This window comes from Montipora foliosa, chromosome 3, assembly GCF_036669935.1.
Source record: "Montipora foliosa isolate CH-2021 chromosome 3, ASM3666993v2, whole genome shotgun sequence".
NCBI classification, from domain to species: domain Eukaryota; kingdom Metazoa; phylum Cnidaria; class Anthozoa; order Scleractinia; family Acroporidae; genus Montipora; species Montipora foliosa.
In genome coordinates this window covers 18,374,397-18,392,186 of record NC_090871.1, presented here as the reverse complement: position 1 = coordinate 18,392,186, position 17,790 = coordinate 18,374,397, and the positions used below count along the sequence as shown (strand labels likewise).

General features: G+C 38.3%; 2 protein-coding genes across 2 annotated transcripts in view; one reads left to right on the top strand and one right to left on the bottom strand.

Moving 5' to 3' along the window:
• Nucleotides 1–929, top strand: part of LOC137996971 (prefoldin subunit 3-like) — a 7,274-nt gene extending 6,345 nt beyond the window's left edge. The window contains exon 6 of the mRNA XM_068842636.1: nucleotides 771–929. Coding sequence (XP_068698737.1) covers nucleotides 771–838 — 68 coding nt within the window. The 3' untranslated portion in view covers nucleotides 839–929. The remainder of the gene's footprint in view (nucleotides 1–770) is intronic.
• Nucleotides 930–3,023: 2,094 nt separating this feature from the next.
• Nucleotides 3,024–12,583, bottom strand: LOC137996967 (ribonuclease ZC3H12A-like). Its single transcript, XM_068842631.1, has 3 exons — nucleotides 12,331–12,583; nucleotides 11,571–12,217; nucleotides 3,024–7,546 (listed from the first exon to the last, which is right to left on the bottom strand). The coding sequence occupies exons 1-3, from the start codon at nucleotides 12,508–12,510 to the stop codon at nucleotides 6,349–6,351; spliced, it is 2,025 nt and encodes a 674-aa protein (XP_068698732.1). The 5' UTR covers nucleotides 12,511–12,583; the 3' UTR covers nucleotides 3,024–6,348.
• Between the last annotated feature and the right edge of the window lie 5,207 nt (nucleotides 12,584–17,790).

The window sequence follows — 17,790 nt, the reverse complement described above, 5'->3', positions numbered from 1 at the left end:
GACCAGCTAATGGCCCTCAAGATCATGTGAAGTGGCAGTCCCATTTTCTTTATGTCCTCAGGCATAAAAATGAAGAGGCTTTTTTAAGAAATTAACCTGTTGTACACAAAGAACAGGCCGTTGTCCCCAAGAGCAATGATCTATTATCTACATGTACATGCTCCAGCACACGGCAGTCCCTTTTTAACTTACATGTATGGCTGTTTCTGCTTAGGTGGTGTCATACACCATGAGCCTCTTTTGAGATATCACTGCCAAGCCGACCACTTCTATTGGAGAGAACAGGACAGCCACAACATCAGGGGCATCCCCTACTCTTCTCGAATAGTGTGTGGGTTCTTTAATGACCCACAGGGAACTTAGGAACATAGAAGATATTTGTGAGACACGGCCTACTGTTTATAGTCGTCGTCTGAGAATACTTGAAAGTCTAATCATTTGCAGATGAAATTACAAAGGTAGCACTTTCTCCTCGGGTTTTTAAAGATCCTGAGTGTTGATGTGGCCGGGGTTCGAACGTGCGAGCTCCTGCATGACAGCCGGATGCTCAACCAACTGAGCCACCAGTGCTGTACAAGCAAATTAAAACTCCAGGGTTCTTGTTTGAACTGATGATAACAATCATGGTGATAAAAGTTCTTTGTGCAGTTTTTGTGACAGTGAGAGAGAATAAAGACAAGAACCCGATATTAAAACCTATGTAACGAACCAACACAAGCATTATTATTGAATGAACTTGAGGAAATTGTCTCTCCTTAACTCTGACACAGACATGGCTAGGGTTTACAACTGGGATGTAAAGAAAAGACAAGCCCAGAAGGCTCAGAGTGAAAAATAGCAATATTATTTCATTAGTATCTAGGGATAATATTATTTTGATGTATTTAATTTTACCCTTTTTTGTAATAAAGTTGTTAAGATGAACTAAATCATTGGTCTGTGAGGAAGAAATATTGAATTGTAATCAGCACATGCTATACATGTCTGTTTTTTGCAGATGGTTTCCTTTCATAACCATACTGACTCTATTTCAAATGTCAATCAACTTGTTGGATTTTTGCTTTGATCAATCACTGTAGGCAAATGGGTCAGGGGGTCATTTGAAGCATTGTGTTTGGATGGTTTCGACCCACAAAGTTATTAATTTTTCCTTTTTGAAGAATCTACTGTCACCACAAATGTTTGATGGGTGTGGAAATTGTGTACAGTCGAACCTCCACTAACAAACACCTCCCGGATGCGGACACCAAACTGCGGTCCCAGCAAGTTCTCCTTCCGTAAGTGGACACCTCTCGTAAGCAGACAGACACTTACATGTATTCGGGGTCCACAGGGTCTAAAATATCCTCCCGTAAGCAGACAGTAAACAATATCAAGAAAATTGCTAATGAAATGGGTTTGATTTTAATGTTTTAATCGCACACTGTCCTAGATAAAACATAGTGATTTTGGTTACAATTAGCTTTCTTTTCATTACAGTACATCAGTTTTCCTTTTTAAATTTTTCTTCAAGCCAGTCACACGAAAATTTGTCTCCTTGAAATTTAAACTCGCAAGGCATTCCTTACCATATCCTGCTCCTCTGTTTATCCGCTTTCCTGTTATATTAAATAAGAACCGTTGCTGAGTCAGACGCACACTTCAGGAACTTTGTCACCCAATCTCCAACATATTCTAATGAACAAATAGCGTCTTGTACAAACCAGCCCTTACTAAGAGAAATCTTTAAAAAACTGTCCTCTAATTTCATATAGGAAAGGGCCGGTCTTGAAAAGATGTACTTGTTGGAGTAAATCTCTGAGGTCTTTGAATTTCTTATCTTGACCAATAAGAGTCGTGTTTGACCTGTCTACACCTTGAAACACCATTGCAAGTTGCCTTAATTAAAAGCTTTAGAACACTTGTTGTGGTGCATTATGCCCTCTACTGCACTTTTTTCCAATCTCCCATGAGCAGACACCCCTTGTAAGCTAACACTTAGCCTTGGTCCTTAGGGTGTCTGCTTACGGGAGCTCCGACTGCAGTACAAGTAACAGTACCTGTTGATCTTATCAGTGTCTTCCTTCATCTCAGTTGAGGACTGTGTTCCCGGGGGAGGTACTGCCATATATGGACTACATAGGTATGTACCGCCGTGAAGGGTATGGTTTTCAAGCAGTTTACTCTAGGATAGAGTATATAGATCATAACCTTTCGGTCTAGAATTGGGTATCATTTTTGCACGAAACTGACCAGTCGGTTGATGATTTTAGTAAGACTAAGGAAACCATAAATTCCCACGGCAAAGTTTAAGTTTGCGTAACTCAGCCTCAACAGTGTCAATAAACAGCTATCATAAAACACCTCTGGGTATTATTAACTGTCAAGAATCGGAATTTACACCGAAAATCAGTTCCCGCCCCCCCCCCCCCCAAATTTAACACCGAATGCACCATGGAATCTCAGTATTTCCAACAGTAAGGTAAATGTTAGAGGGGACACTTCAGGATGCTTAATTGTCAAAATCAGTGTGCATCTAATTATGTCACTGCCTTAGACAACCCTTGAGATTTTTAGGGTCTTATTGCATGGAATCTTCACTAGTTATGGTAAAGGCATTGAGATGCTTCAGCACATTTTCTTGGAGATTACTGTTTTCAAGGTCTTCTGTATCATCTCCTTGTGTTTCCCCCTAGGTTGTAACATCTGATTTTGCTACTACACACATCCAAACTTAAAAAGAAGCCAATTTCGGAAGGTATTTCAACACCACACGTATGAACACTTTGAACAGGGTAAAAAGGAACTCATTTTTGGGACGTTTCAACTATAAAAATTTTAAAGGATTGAACCTTACTAACCTTTGTAATAATTTTTGATGTACCTTTTATTCCTGGCCTAGACATTTCTAAATGGGAGTCATTGACTTTCAAATGCCATAGCTTTTTTTTTTCATGACCCACATGAACCTCTTTCAGGGATAGCAAAGTACCAAATATAGACAGCTCTGCATCTAAACATTTTCATTACTAATATTATTCTAACTTGCAATACAGAGAAGTGTTTTTCACGTTTTATATCTTTATTTTCAGTTTCATTGAAAACATGTCTGCTTGTTCTTTTACATTGGCAGTATTTCCCTATAAACTGCAAAAAATTACACATCAGTTTTCTTCTAATGTTAACCAATCTGTACGCTCTCACAAAGAGCATTCTTAACCAAAAGCTTACTGTTAAAACCATGATAATATGACCCCTGATCCAAAATTCCCAGAAAAATTGCAGCTCTTGTTGATACTCTTATTTATAATAATTGCAAAACACTTCTTACAAGAAAGGTCAATTTACAACAGAGGTTGAACATTTTCTGCACCTGGAGGCAAGAAAATTTAATGTTTTTAAGTGCAATAAATGTAATTTACTGCAATGGGGTATTACTTGTTGAAAAACAAATTAGCAAAACCTTTCTCAATTGATACTCCGCCTCGGTAGTAATCTTCTTGCCAATTTTGGATATCCTCAACCTCTTTTTTTAAAAAAGGATTAAAAGGACCTGGCAATAATTGTAATACGTGTAAAAAAATTATTTATAAAATTAACTTGGTGGTAAAAATAATGTACCTTGAACTGCCTAAATGATTTCAATTTTTGAAAAAAACTAATGCACTTGGATCAGTCAGTGAATGTCATTAAAAGGGAATCACTTATCTTAAAATATTTTAACTTGAAAAACCTGAAGCAATGGTGCTCCATAAAAGAAAAAGTCCACCAAAAAATCAAGAATATTAACTTAAGTCTTAACTCAGCTTAACAGTGAGCTATGGTTAACTTATATACCCACAAAAGTGATATGAGTTGTTTACAATGCAAACATCAGAAAAAACTGATAAAAGACGTGTAAAAATTCGGACAATGGTCATAAATATGAATTTTTACAATTCTTTAGGTTTTAAGATCTTGGCTAAAATTTTCAAATTCCATTTTCAGAAAGACATTTTTAAGTGCCACCAAAGAAAGTACCCCTTATCCCAAAGAGGATAATGGATAATTATACCAACTGGTATAATGTGAAATTTACCAAGTAACATTTTAATTCATATAAAACAGAACATGGCTGTATTAATTATCATCATTATTAGAAGATGGCCTCTTAATAGAGAGGATGTACATGTACAACAGCACACTACAAATTCAACATCGAGCTGTCACATAGTGCAAAGAAAAAGCTTAGGAACAGGGTAGAATCAATGGAATTCATTTGCAACTGATTATTAATCATTAAACAGGACAATGAAGAACCTCTTGTCCAGCAACGATAATTTCTCAACCAGCAAGAAATATGGGTCCTAAAATCATCTAAATGAGCATGCCCAGACTATGTATCAGTCATTTGCTTCATTCATACTCTTGCATTGCAAAGATTTCCAAAGTTCTTATTGACACATTCATTATAATAGCCTAGATTCAATATATCAATAATCAAACCCTGACTCTGAGACATAAACTAGAAAAAAAAATAATGGATTTTTTTCTAGTCAAGGCAGTAAATTTAAACAAAAAAGGACTCTGTTTAAACTCTTCTGAATTTCTTTTGACATTCTTATTGGATAGTGAAAGATGTTACATGTATATATAAGCTTACTAAGAAAACTGTACAAAGTTATGAATTTCATGCAGTTTTGAATAAAAAACAGCGGCAATGATGCAAAACATTAGCATCTATGTACTCTCTAGTATTAAAGTCTCCCATGAATATAAAAAAAATCAGGCTAGTTTCCTAAAAGCTTGGGAGTGTTATTGAAAAGCATCAGCATGTGTTAACTATACATTGCACAGCTAAAAAATAATAATTTATTTTTACATGTCCTACAACTTAAATGTCCTGTAACATTAATCTACACTTTAACTTCTTCCTTCACTTTTATAAAATCAGTTACCGGTACTTAGCATTTTGCCCCTTTAACACTATGTTTTACACAGATGTAACGCTAACTTTAAGCATGTGGTCTTTTCATGCCACATTAATTGCCTTTTATACTTAGAAAATCCTACCAAAGGTCACTGGTACATTCCCAGATAACAGTCTCATTAATTCTAGTGCAAAAGAGTTCCTAGAATTACCTGAGGAATTCTTGTTAGTCCTAATTACACCAGCTGCAATAACAATTATTGCCTCTTTCATAAACAGGTGGACTACAGAGCTCAAACAAAAAATCAACAGACTTTACTGCTCTTGATCACATTCATGGGGACATATATGACCAATTCAATGTGGCCGAGAACCACACAAAATGACTGTAATGAAAAATGAACCTGTTGATTTCAATTTAAACTTTAGTGTCTGAATGTTTATGAATGCTGAAATATTAAAATTTTTTAAAAATCTGTAGCCAATGTTCTTACCATTTACATCTGGATCGCAGTGCAGCCAGTAATAATAATAATATCACTGGAAGCACTCCTGATTACAATATCAATATTTATTGTTAAACAACAGCATGTCAACATACCAGAAACACACGAACTAAACCAGTTCAACAACCATCCAGCTCGAATATACAATGCTTGTTTCGATCAACCTCAATAAAAAACAAGGAATAATAGCATTTACAAAATTTATAAAATGATTAAGGCAAGGTAAAGTTTTATAAACAATAGCAAATGAATGCAATGACGTCAAGTTCATTTTTCGGACCTACCTCACAAAAACGGTTTACTTGAGTATCTCTCTCATTTTTATGTTAAGAAAAATAATTTCAAAGTGGACTCAATCTTAACTCTGTCGTATGAACCAAAGCATCAGTTCCTAATAATTTTTTTCAGCTTATTTACAGTTTAACACCCAGAGTGATAAACATCTCATGAAACCCTAAAAAGGGACAAAGATTTTAACGAAACCCACTTAAAAGCAAAATACTGTTGACATGCTGCGTCAAAACACAGAGTTTCATGATTACACAAGTCTTTTGTCTAGTTGTGATAACCAACAAATTTAGGTACATCTGATATTACCAGTACACCACATAGTTTAGACTAACAGTTGTCTTGATCCTCCAACATATGTTGGGTCAATGATTCAATGTTTGTTTCATCACAATATTTATCTAGTACTGCCAGGACCTTCTCTACGTCATTTGGAAAAATTTCAGAAAGCTTTTCGTAAGCTTCTATCCTTAACCTCTCTAAATCTTTATCTGATGAGGAGTTCCCGTCTTTAGGGCCATCAGCCACATCACCACACCACCCATCGATGATTGGAGGAGCACGTGATCTAAAATAACTGTTGCCTTGGCCATGATAAGACGTTCTTCCATAACCCGGAAGGAATGGACCAGAGTTGTACTGATAATGTGCCTGAGGTGCTTGGGGCTAGTGAGACTGGTCATGGGGATATGAAGGGATTCCCCAGGTATTCTGTGGTATTGGTGCTGGGTGGACAGGCCTATTAGGTTGAAAGTTTGGTGGGAACTGCTGAAACCGCTGTCTACCAAACATGCGCTGCTCCTGTTGCAGCATCCAGTCACCACTGACCATGCAGCTATCACTTGGAATTCCATGGACCATCACTGAGCCTTGAATCATTAATTCTGGTGGCCTACTTGGGAATGGCTGTGTGACATAAGGCACTTGCGGTACACTACCGCGGCGTGCCAATGGACCACGTGGCACACCACCACAAGCCTGATCTTGGAAGCATGGATCACTAAGAGTCCGCTCAAACTGCTCCTGCATTAACTGCACATCACAAGGCAACTCCTTGCAATATGGCAATGGATCGGATCTCCTCTCCCCTATACCAACTGTCTGGCCTGTGCGAAGGGTAGGAGGAAACACCCTGGCCATGTGTGCTGGAATTTCTCCTTGTGGAGGTAGCGGCAGTGGTTTGTGGTACTCTCGTGGAGCAGGTGGTAATGGCCTTGGATGTTGTCGTACACCTGAAGGACATGGAGGCAGTGGCCTGCTTGGTCCTGAGACCTTACCATAGGGTACCTCAGGGGGGAAATTTTCAGGGGAGGGTGGTGCAGAATCTGCTTCAACTTTCTTTGGGTTCCTCTCAGGATGAAGGTACTTACACCTATTACCATAAGTACAGTTGCGTTCATATGGACACAACTTTCCACAGCCTTTCTTCAGATATTCATCTAGTGTTGGGCCGAACCGGCCCTTAGGGTCATCAGGTGGCATAAACTTATCATCAACAAAGGTGTACATAAGACGTCGCTGGTCAATCACCTTTTTCCATTCAGCATTTTCTGGCATCAAGTCTCTAAAGTAATCATTGGAAACTATGATGCCATCATTTTCTGTTGCATGCTTGATGATGTATCGATCATCATAGCAGTTGATCACCTGACCATTCTCTTTCTCCCCACTTGGGGTCCAAACAAGAATTCCATCTTCCTCCAGTCTTTTTAACACTTCTTGGTCAATAATTGGTGACTCCGGCCTTGATGCCTTAGACCTCCACATAGGTACAAAGACTTTGATGTTGCGATGGTTTCTCCGTAAGAACCAGTCTACTGCAATTCCAATACCACGACAGGAGAACACTCTCTGCTTGCCATGACTGCAAAAAAAAGGAGCTTCAGTTTTCTTGTGGCCTTTGTTCATCTAAAACATCACACACTGGTTTGTAAATTTATTTTTGCTAACTATTTAACATGGCTGTAACCTGCGATCAGGTGTACTTTTCTTTAGACAGGACGGAAAAGGTACGCCGGATACAATTTCTTAATGAGTCGTCTGCTGGTAGTCCAGAATCTGGACTCAACTCTGCTTGGCCGAAAAATAATAGAGCTTTTGGACCCTCTCTCCAATTGGTTACAACAGAATTGCAAAAAATTGGTTAACAGCTGATCAAATTATGGCTGCCAAGTAGGATTTGAACAGGAATGATGTTTAGGCCTGTTTACAGCTTCTGTTGCTTTGACTTCAGATTTTTTTTTCAAAAATCTTTTAAAGGAAGGGCAGACAGAATGCATCTGAAGAATGGTTTGTCTGAAACAAGACATTATAGTTGTACTTCCAATGGGATTTGGCAATAGTGTTATTTACAGTCCCGAACAGTCTAGAAAAAAATGCATTGTTCCACTTCCACTTAATCGAAACATTTGTAGTTGTGGTAAGTCCTTCAGAATATATTCGGAAGCAACAAGTTCCAAAAAGAGACGAATAGAACTTTAGTGCTGCCACATTCGGGAAATCAGCCAAGCTTGATGGAGAAATTCAACATTGTTTATGGAAGTGTTGAACAATGGTTTAGTGACATCAATTACAGTGACATTAGCACCTTTTACTGGCATTTCAAATAACTGACTTTAAATAAAGTTCATCTTCAAGTGAAGCTATAATCCTCCCAGTTATGAACGCAATTTTTGCAATTGCGTAGAGAAGCCTGAAAAATTCAGGACTTCAACGGGATTTGAACCCGTGACCTTGCGATACCGGTGCGTCGCCTCCCAACATCAGTGGCTTCATAGCTCAGTTGGTTAGACTGCCGCACCGGTATCGCGAGGTCACGGGTTCTTACCCCGTTAAGTCCTGAATGTTTCAGGCTTCTCTGTGCAATTGCAAAAATTGCGTTCAAAACTGCGACGATCATAGCCTCACTTGATTTAATATCCACAGTTCATATATGATCCATTTCATATATCATTTTGTCATCAAAGTTCACTGTACTGTTGACTGGGCCTGATGATAACATGAAGTTTTTGGCTTTCTCTCTGATTTTAACTTGGAATTTTTTGTTCCTTGATAGTTTGAACAGAGAAAACGCACCAACTGTCAAGGAGGATTTGCAGAAATACCTTTGATTGTATGGGTAAAGTCTGGCTTCGCAGACATTCCAGCTAGAGTTCTATTTTGTTTCATCGCATCTTTCCTCAAATCGTCACACACGGGTAATCTCTGATTGGCTCACATTTATAGCATGACACATGATAACATCACTCTTAATAGGTGGGTGGCAAACGACTCATTAAGAAATTGAATCAGGCGTACCTTTTCTGCCCTGTCTAAAGAAAAGTATACCTGATTGCAGGTTACATAGTCTGGGCAAGTCGGAACACACAGGCCAAAGCACAAAAGAATGCAAACAAAGAAGTCACCACCCATGCAAAGGCTGGCCAAGGATTGCACCAGCATTACACCCCATCACACTCATCAAGGAACGGATCAATGAATGAATAAATGAATGAATGAATGAATGAATGAGTAAATTCTGTATTCAGGTCCAGGCGACCAAAGGAGGTATAAATTTATCATTGACAATGGTAAGTTGACCAGCTGATGCAAGTTTCAGACCCTACTGTTACCTGTGCTGATTCTTTGAAAGAAAATCCATTAGTGAGATCACTTTATGATAATTAAAAACTCTGGATCAGCATGAAGAGCTATTTTTTAATGGCGACTTGGGGATACCCTGAAAATCTCTGTGTGCTCCTTTTACAGGAATTGAACCTAATTTCTACTAAAGAAGCTTTATCACTGCACCACAGGAGCAGCAAGGGAGCTTCGTCATTAAACTAGTTTCAGGTGACAATGATGATTGCCCCCCTATACTGCTAGGGCTGATGTAATTGCCAACATGGATCAACATACCCTTAAGTAATGATTGTTAAAATTTTTCTTTCCCTTCCCTCACTTTTTATGTCGCTGTTAAGGGGGTAACGTTACAGCATTATAATCTCAACTTGAATCAACATAATTTATGGTTTATACTTGGTCACACAAGATAGTTTTCTCTTAAAATTCTCAAAACGAAAGGTACTTCATTCCTTGTTTTACAAAAGTGACATGAGTTAGTCTAAATCTTCATTAAATCAAAGTCCCCCATTGGGGGAAAAATAATGTTCTCTTTGGTACCACAGCAACTCAGTGTCCATCACATGCTGATCAAGCTTCAGATATGAAAGCCTTTCCTTTCAGTTAAATGCAAAACAGCAAGGCCATGCAACATCTTGGCCTCGTTTTCATTCAAGTTGTTTGACAACATATCAAAAGCAATTTAATTCAATAATAATAGTAATTATTATTATCTTCTTTTCTTTCTAACATTATGTATACTTTTAAATAGTTTCTGGTGGATAGAATTCCTTCTGGGGTATGTTGAATCTGACTAACAGCTGCAAAGCAAGCTTGATCTTACATGCAAAATGGAAGGTTGCTGCTTGAAACATCAGTATCAATTTCAAAATTACAAGATAAATTCCATGAAGAATGAACTTTGCTCTTATTTAAAAACCTTGCCTGTAGCTAGTAATTTAAGACACTTCTCGCAAGACCAATATCTTTTCCTCCAAAAATATGAATGAACGGACCCATTATTGACTTCCTAAGAACAATATCAATCTCTGACAGACTCAAACATATAACAAGTGTTGCAAGTGCAATGGCCTTCTCTTAATAAGAAATCACCTGATAAATAACCCATCACTTTATTTAATGTGCTAGCGTGCAATGACAATATTTTCCTCAACTGGAATCAATTCCTAGCGTAAAATCTCCGTTGTCCGTTTACCAAGTTTTTTCACAATTTATTTTGCCACATTTAACACTTGCATTTTTTACGTGCGAGAAATCATGATTCCAACACCTCTTCACCGAGAGTTCTAAATTTTGCTCAAAAATGCTCTCCTGTGGGAAGATTGTAATCACAAGGATTTGTTGTGTAACATTTAAAACGAAATACAAATGAAAAACGCGATCTTGTACACCGATGATTCAAAATATATTATAGAAAGAAATATTTATCATTTACTTGTGCGCAAGGATAGCAAAAGTTGAGCTGCCGAAACATTCGAATTCAATGTCTGGACGGGCTAGAAACCGTCCAAGTTCCAAGATTCCTTCAACAACATCTGTCTTCATATTTCCTTTTCCGTCTTCCCGTTGAAACATCGTCAAAATTGTTCAACTGAAGTTCGGAAACTAATTCGCGTATTGGAAGCAACGTCAAATTCCTTTCCGCTGAGAATAATTATTATGAAGCAAGGTAGGAGAAATAAATTTTGGAAATTCAAAGCTTCCTCCGATTCAAATCAAAATAGCTTTAAGCATTGCTTTCACAACGAAATGGAAGAGCAAGCTTAGGTTCTTCCGTTCTGCAGTTCTACATGACAGAGAAATCGTAACTTTAAAGAGCTCGGAACTTGCTTTCCTCGCGAGCACGTGCAGTACTTTTTCCGCTGAAAACAGATGTACACGCACCGACTAATTGATTAACAGCGATCAATTAAGTTATCAAATAAATGCCAAGATCTTTCTATGTAGGAAATGGAAATGAGGTTTTGAAGCGTAGGTTCTTATAAGATTTTCTATCCAACATTGCGCATATCCTCTGCATAAAGAAAATGCATTTCTTTCATGCAAGAGAGGCTACCGTATATTTTGTACAAACAGCGTTGTCGCTTCGGTTAAGTGCTCTATTGTTTTCCTTGCAGAGATTTTTGCCGGAGATAAAAACACCGTGTTCTGCGTTGTTAAATAAAATCTCAATCCTACTTCGTGAGAAGTATATTAGGTATCAACAGACGAGAACAGATATAAGTTTCAAAAGAATGTAACATTAGGTATCCTTTAATGAAACTCACCTCATGGCAACATTGCTGCCATCGATGACGATGGGTCGAAGGCAGGTCCAGTCGTCGGGCACAGGATGAGGTTTTTCGTGCCCAGAGAAAGTGGACGATCCCTCCTCTAGTTGTTTTACGGATGATTTTGCTTTCACCAATTCTGAAAGTAGTGAATTTTCGTCTGCCGAAGGTCCAAGCTTGCTCAAACCAGTGTTGATAATGGATTCAGAATAGCCGAGTTTCAGGGCGAAGTCTCGTAGAGATTCATCGCTGGCTTCCTGTACTTTTTCCTTGCTTGCGACTCCAGGGTTACTTTTCTGTTCGTCGATAACATTTACTTCATTTTTAACAACCATGCCGTCGACCTGTTGCTCTTGTTTTGCAGATTTATTGTTTGCTGTATAAGCACATTCCTGTCTGCCCGGTGTCACATCTTCTTCGAGTCTTGAAATAAGTTCGCCGCTTGGGTCTCGTAGATTTGACTTCGGTTGCAACGATTCCTCTCCAATAAGGTCTTGCTGTTGTTTGCACAACAGTTGAAGCGCAGATGGAATTTCTTTCGTCGACGCTCTGTCAAATTGTGACGTATTGTTGTTTTCGTTCAAAATTGCCTCTTCTAGTGAAAACGTCGGTGAACAGGTCGAACAAACAGCGATAATGTAGTCCTAAAGAAGTTCAAAGATGTTAATTAATAATCACTATTATACAAGCTACACTTTATATCCTATCAAGGTGAAGAAATCCAGGAGAGACTTGTTAGTAAATCAGTTTATCGAACCTTTGCGCGAGCAATGTCATACTGGTTTCCTTCGAGTTTTACCCAGCAACGAAGACTATCTTCTTCTTTGCTTCTCTTCAGCTGAACATCGAACAGCGAACTAACACGTTTTTCCACGACAGAAAATTTTTTTTCTATATCATTCTTTAACAAGACAAACTCTATGAAATTTTGCACCATTTTCTAGAGCTACAAATCCCCTCAACCTGACATGTTTTACGCCAAAGCAATCAAGCGCGATCGAACATTTCAAGTGGCAATGGGCGGGGACAAGTGATCTCAATACGCCGGAAAAATAAGACACTTGTCAATGACATCATTGACGTAATAAGACCCACAAACAAAATGCTGTACATTTGAACAATAAGCTGTCCTCGATTTTTCGTGCGGCCAGTTGTTGTGTCGATAAAAATATTTACTCGGAATCTCAACACGAAATGAACGCCAGATTGCGAATTTGCGGTGCTTTCACTCTTCTGTAAACAGTAAACCGGAAATAGTTTTAAATTGGTGCAGAAATGCCTTTCGTTCCTTTGAGCCAAATTTGGAAGGCATAATCTCCAATTTCACCATTGGTCACGTCTAAAAAGAAAGTACGGTTCGCGGGAAATTGAATGCGGGTCAGCTGTGATTTTAACGGTTGCAAAATGTAATTAATGGTTTGTCCATCAAGCATTTGTTTAAAAAGTGATCGATGGTGATTTGAGTTTTCTTGTTCACTCATTCTCGAAACACGGAGGAATACCAGGGCTGGACTGTCCACCTTGTCCCAAGACTGATTTAAATGTAATAAGTCAAATTCAGTTTCCAAAACAAAAGCAATTGAAACGGGAAAAGATAATGCAAAAATGTGTCCGACGGCACCGTTTAATTGAAGTGCGACTTTGTTGCAAAACTAATGCAAGGATAAAATTGTTTGAAGTCTCCCAACTGGATGGTACAAATGTACCTTTCCTTTTGTGGTTTAGAGGAAAAATGTCGCGGTAAACAAACTCGATGCTCAACATTTCACTGTGTTTTGGAACAAAGGAGAATCTAGTTTTCCACGCAGTAGTACGTTGTATTCAATGTTGGGTGCTTCGTCACACACCCCATCTCGCCCGCTGCGCTCTCCAATTCAAGGCGACCCTCACGAAATTGTATTTTGGTAAACAAATGAACCAAGATTGTAAAAGCCCGAAGTTTTGCTTCAAGATTTGCCTAATAAAGCCACAGAATGCTTGCACAACTCGCTTCTCTGAGTGAATCGACATTCAAATTCGAAATTTTATAGTCAGTTATTCTTAGTTTCGAAAAGACATTTTTTTTCGGCAGTCGTTGGCTCGTTGCACTGTTGCACGTTGCTGAAACAGACGCTCGCTCGAGCGATAAAAGATACATTTATTGATCATCTGTCTACTGCTCCAGGGCGAAGTATTCCGACTTTTTTTCTCTTAAGATTCCAAACAATCTCCATTCTCTAGTTGCGTACGACCTGTTGTCTTTTCTTTGAAAACACAAGTTTTTGCGATAATGAATGAATAAGAGTCTTGGTTGCCCTTTGAAATCGCTTTCACCAAGTTTAATCCACCATGATTCGATCTGCTTTAGCGTTGAAATTTTACGATCAATTTTTTGACCCATCAATTAAATACTCAGAGGTAAGCCGCAAATTCACTGGAATTTTTGCCTCGAAGGCCGGCGCTTAAGGTTAATTTAAGTTCTCCACAAGGCTGATCTAATTTCGGACATAGTTCCTAAATATGGAAACGCCTGATTCACTCTACTCAGCAGGGGATCCGACTGTCACTTTGCTTTTGAGGTTTTGTTAATCCTTTGTAACATTTCTGTAAGGAAATTTTCATATCTACTAGCAAAAACTTGACTTCAGTATTAACACTTAAGGATGTGAATTTTCGTCAGCTTTTAAACATATCAACCATTTCTTCCAACTGAAAAAGCGTGATTGGTGTGAATTAAGATTTCACTGACTTGTCAAATCAAGGGGTCTTAATCCTAACAATAATAAATTTAAATAAATAAATAAATAAATAAATCTGTAATGAAGCAGCATTCTTGTAAGCAAGGACGGTAACATGAAATAGCTTATTTCGACTTGTGGATTGCTTGATGAAGTCGACCCCCTCTGGTATACTGACAAGTTTGAGTCGGATTAAAGCAGCTCATCTCAACTTTTGTAACCATAATCTCATACAATTCAGTTCTAGTTTGTGTCAAACATGGACTGAGCTTCAAGAGGGATTTGCTTTTTATCTTTGGAGGCATGGCAAACGATCTCGACCATGCATCTTTATCGACATAAGCAAAAGCATGGCTTCACTACGAAGAAAATTACTGATGGCCTGCAACATTTTTTAACCTCTTCTTGGCCATATTTTAATATAACTTCTTTGTTCTTAAAGCATTTTAGGTAACCATGAGAACGAAAGTTCGACCCACACGAATCCAACGGAAAAAAGATTGAGTCAAAACCTATTTATGGCATTGAAGCGGATAAAAAATACAAAGACCTGATTGAAAAGGGAAGTTACCTTGAACTCTTAAAAGCATTGTTTACTTTACATTGCATATTTTTCGTCACTATGAACACTTGACTAGAATTGAACGCATAGCCTGTTTAATTTTTTTTAATTTCAAGTTAAACACAGCTAATAACAATCACAAGTTATGGCCAATGTCAACAAGAGCTACACTGACTTTAACCGTCCTAAAGTCAGTTCGGCTGGTCTTTCGTTCATAATGAAGCACAATAAAATGCTATTAAGGTGAATCATTGTTAAGACTTTTCCGGAAACGGCTGAGTGGAGGATTTTAACCATGCTTTTAAATAGTCTTTCCTAACAACAAAAAAGGCGGGGTTTTGTAAGAGCTATTTAAATCTACTTTGATGGAACCCTAAGGCAACGCTGGTCATCAACAAATTTAACTCAAAATAATCTTTTCGTTTTTATGTCTCTTGGTCCACTCCAGATGATAAAAAAAGGCATTCTTATCCTCGAATGTGGCCGAATAAAACTGAAGTATTTACAGGCCTTATCTCCTTGATCTGTAGTCTTCAGTTGCTTAATTCCTCTTTCCCGTTGACTCATTCTGATTAATAGTGGTACTCAGCGTTGCTTATAAAGCGTTTGAGTTACATTGCCATCTGTCAAGTAACCTGACTGACGCATCATTTGATTACTGCCTTATGGCCACATACCCTAAAAAATTTTCCAGAATCATGCAAACTGTACACAAGTTTCACCAGGAGACAAAGTAGCCAGAGGCGTACAAAAATCAGTGTATCGTTAAGTGATATCACGCGCAGTAAAATTACGAGAAGTTAATTTTCCTTTCAAAAAAAATTAAGTCTTTGTAAATCCGTGTTTTTAATCAAATACATGCACCCACTGGAAATCATTCAAACAGCAAAGTCCATGCAACACTACAGCATGCTAACAGGTGATACTGTTAAGCAAAAACGGCTGAAGCATTCGCCCGTTCAAGATAGAAACTGAAACATTTTGATGGGTTGTTCATGTTTCAGTTCCCAAAGATCACACGAGCCTACGTAGCCGAACTGTGACGAATTCTCTAAAGCGGCAATTATTTAAGGCCCATTTCGTTTTCATCTTAATTCTGCTTCTCACAAGAAGTGTTTAAACTAGAACTTGTTTCAGAAAACTGCATCCAGTAAGTCAATTTAAGGTGGCTCGATGGGCCAAAATTCTTGAAAAATGGTAAACTTTAGGACGTTTTTAAAATGGCCTGGAGTTGTTCCGTATTTTTTTGCAAGATCTTATAAAGAAATGACCGTACGCGTTGTCATATTCTTCAAAATAGATTTCGTTTTCCTCAACCGAGGCGAATTCTGTTTGATTCCGCGAAATGCTTACAATATTTTAGACGCTTTAAATCAACACAAAATCTTTCGAATGCACTAAATTATGTTCAGAACGCCCGGAAATCCGTGATAGCACTTCCGCCAGTAGGTGCTACCTGTTGAGATCAGTGAAACTTCTTTTTATTACCCCAGGTTTACGAAACGATGTGTGCGCGTCTTCTGAAGAAAGGAAGCGGTGGTATGATCGAGCGTAGATTGAACATGTTCAACTTACAGCCGGGCTTCCACTACAAATTTATTAAAGATCGGGAAAAAAAAGTGCCTCAATTTTAACGGAAAGATGAGGCAAGAGGAAATGATTTCCACCTGCTAGCCAGCGGAAAGCAGCTTTAATTAAAACATAACCGTGATGGTGCTCCCTGGGTAGATTCTCTCTTTCTCATGATCTTCATCATCATCTTTCAGCCACACTAGGGATTAAAGGAGAATTCAGGATATTTCGAGAATGAAGATGGCTTTCGAGAGAGGTCGCCTCACTCAAATCTCCCTAACAAAAGGTGCCCTTCGTTCAGCGCTGAAAACACAGCAACAAACAAACAAACAAAGAACGGCAAACTGAACTTAAAATGGCAAACACCTTAAACATTATTTAAAGCGTTCCGTGAGAAGTCTTTTTTAAAATATTCTCTGCTCGGACGCTTTATCGTTGAACAACTGATCCGATTTTTTTAACAAAAGATGAAAAATTAAAACAAAAGACTAGACATGACATGACCGCAAGATAACTAATATCGACATGATGATGAAAAAGTGCTAAATCTCGAACTCATCGGCCACGGAAAGCAATTATCTGATACTTACATCTTATCACGAAAACTGAAACGGAGTATTAAAACAAATCAATGAGGAAGTTTAGATGTCTGACAAACTCATCCGCAATTTGGTATTGTTTCCTCTCAAACGCTTGCGGAATACCCTTCCGCCGGGAACAAGGGAGTCGATGTGGCGATGCTACAGAGTTAATACGTCGCCATTAAACGACGGTGATAAGTGACTGATAAGTTGTTAGGAGGTGGTATTGGCTGGGTTGTGGTCGATACTGATTTTTGTTTCTTAACGCATTATAAAAGGATGCAAGACTAATGGTAAGTAAATTATACATTTAAATAGGATATTTTTAAGTTAAGCTGTCATAACACCCTTGCCAAATAAGGGGCTATTAGCTGCACGCTAGCGACTCTCGCACGCAAGCACGCCAAGTTTAACGACGCATTGCAAATGTTAGACATATCATCCTAACAACAGGATTGCTGGGCATAGTAGACATGCGAGGAGATAGGTTACTATACACCTATCCGGAAAAGGAAATCGTAAAATCACACACACACAGACCTCTCACCGAAAAGAAAGTACTTTCATCATTCGAGTGAAGCAAGGATTTCAGTTCAAATGCTTTCGTGCAAGTACCGTACGATTCATGATTATGCACACGCATTGCAGACCTATAAATATGTAAGCTTTTAGAGTACCCGCCGATTATGAAAATGGGAGGAGTTTGCAATACATTGGTAGACCGAAAGGCAAATAAATAAGCCAACTGATACTTATAGTCTTCCATCCCTAATTTATTAAGAATC

What these genes read in the sequence shown, in the direction of transcription:
- LOC137996967 (XM_068842631.1), bottom strand. Translation starts at nt 12,510, where the DNA reads ATGGTGCAAAATTTCATAGAGTTTGTCTTGTTAAAGAATGATATAGAA. An exon ending in ATGACATTGCTCGCGCAAAG is followed by an intron (nt 12,218 to 12,330) that starts GTTCGATAAACT and finishes GAACTTCTTTAG; the next exon opens with GACTACATTATCGCTGTTTG. An exon ending in GGCAGCAATGTTGCCATGAG is followed by an intron (nt 7,547 to 11,570) that starts GTGAGTTTCATT and finishes TTTTTTTTGCAG; the next exon opens with TCATGGCAAGCAGAGAGTGT.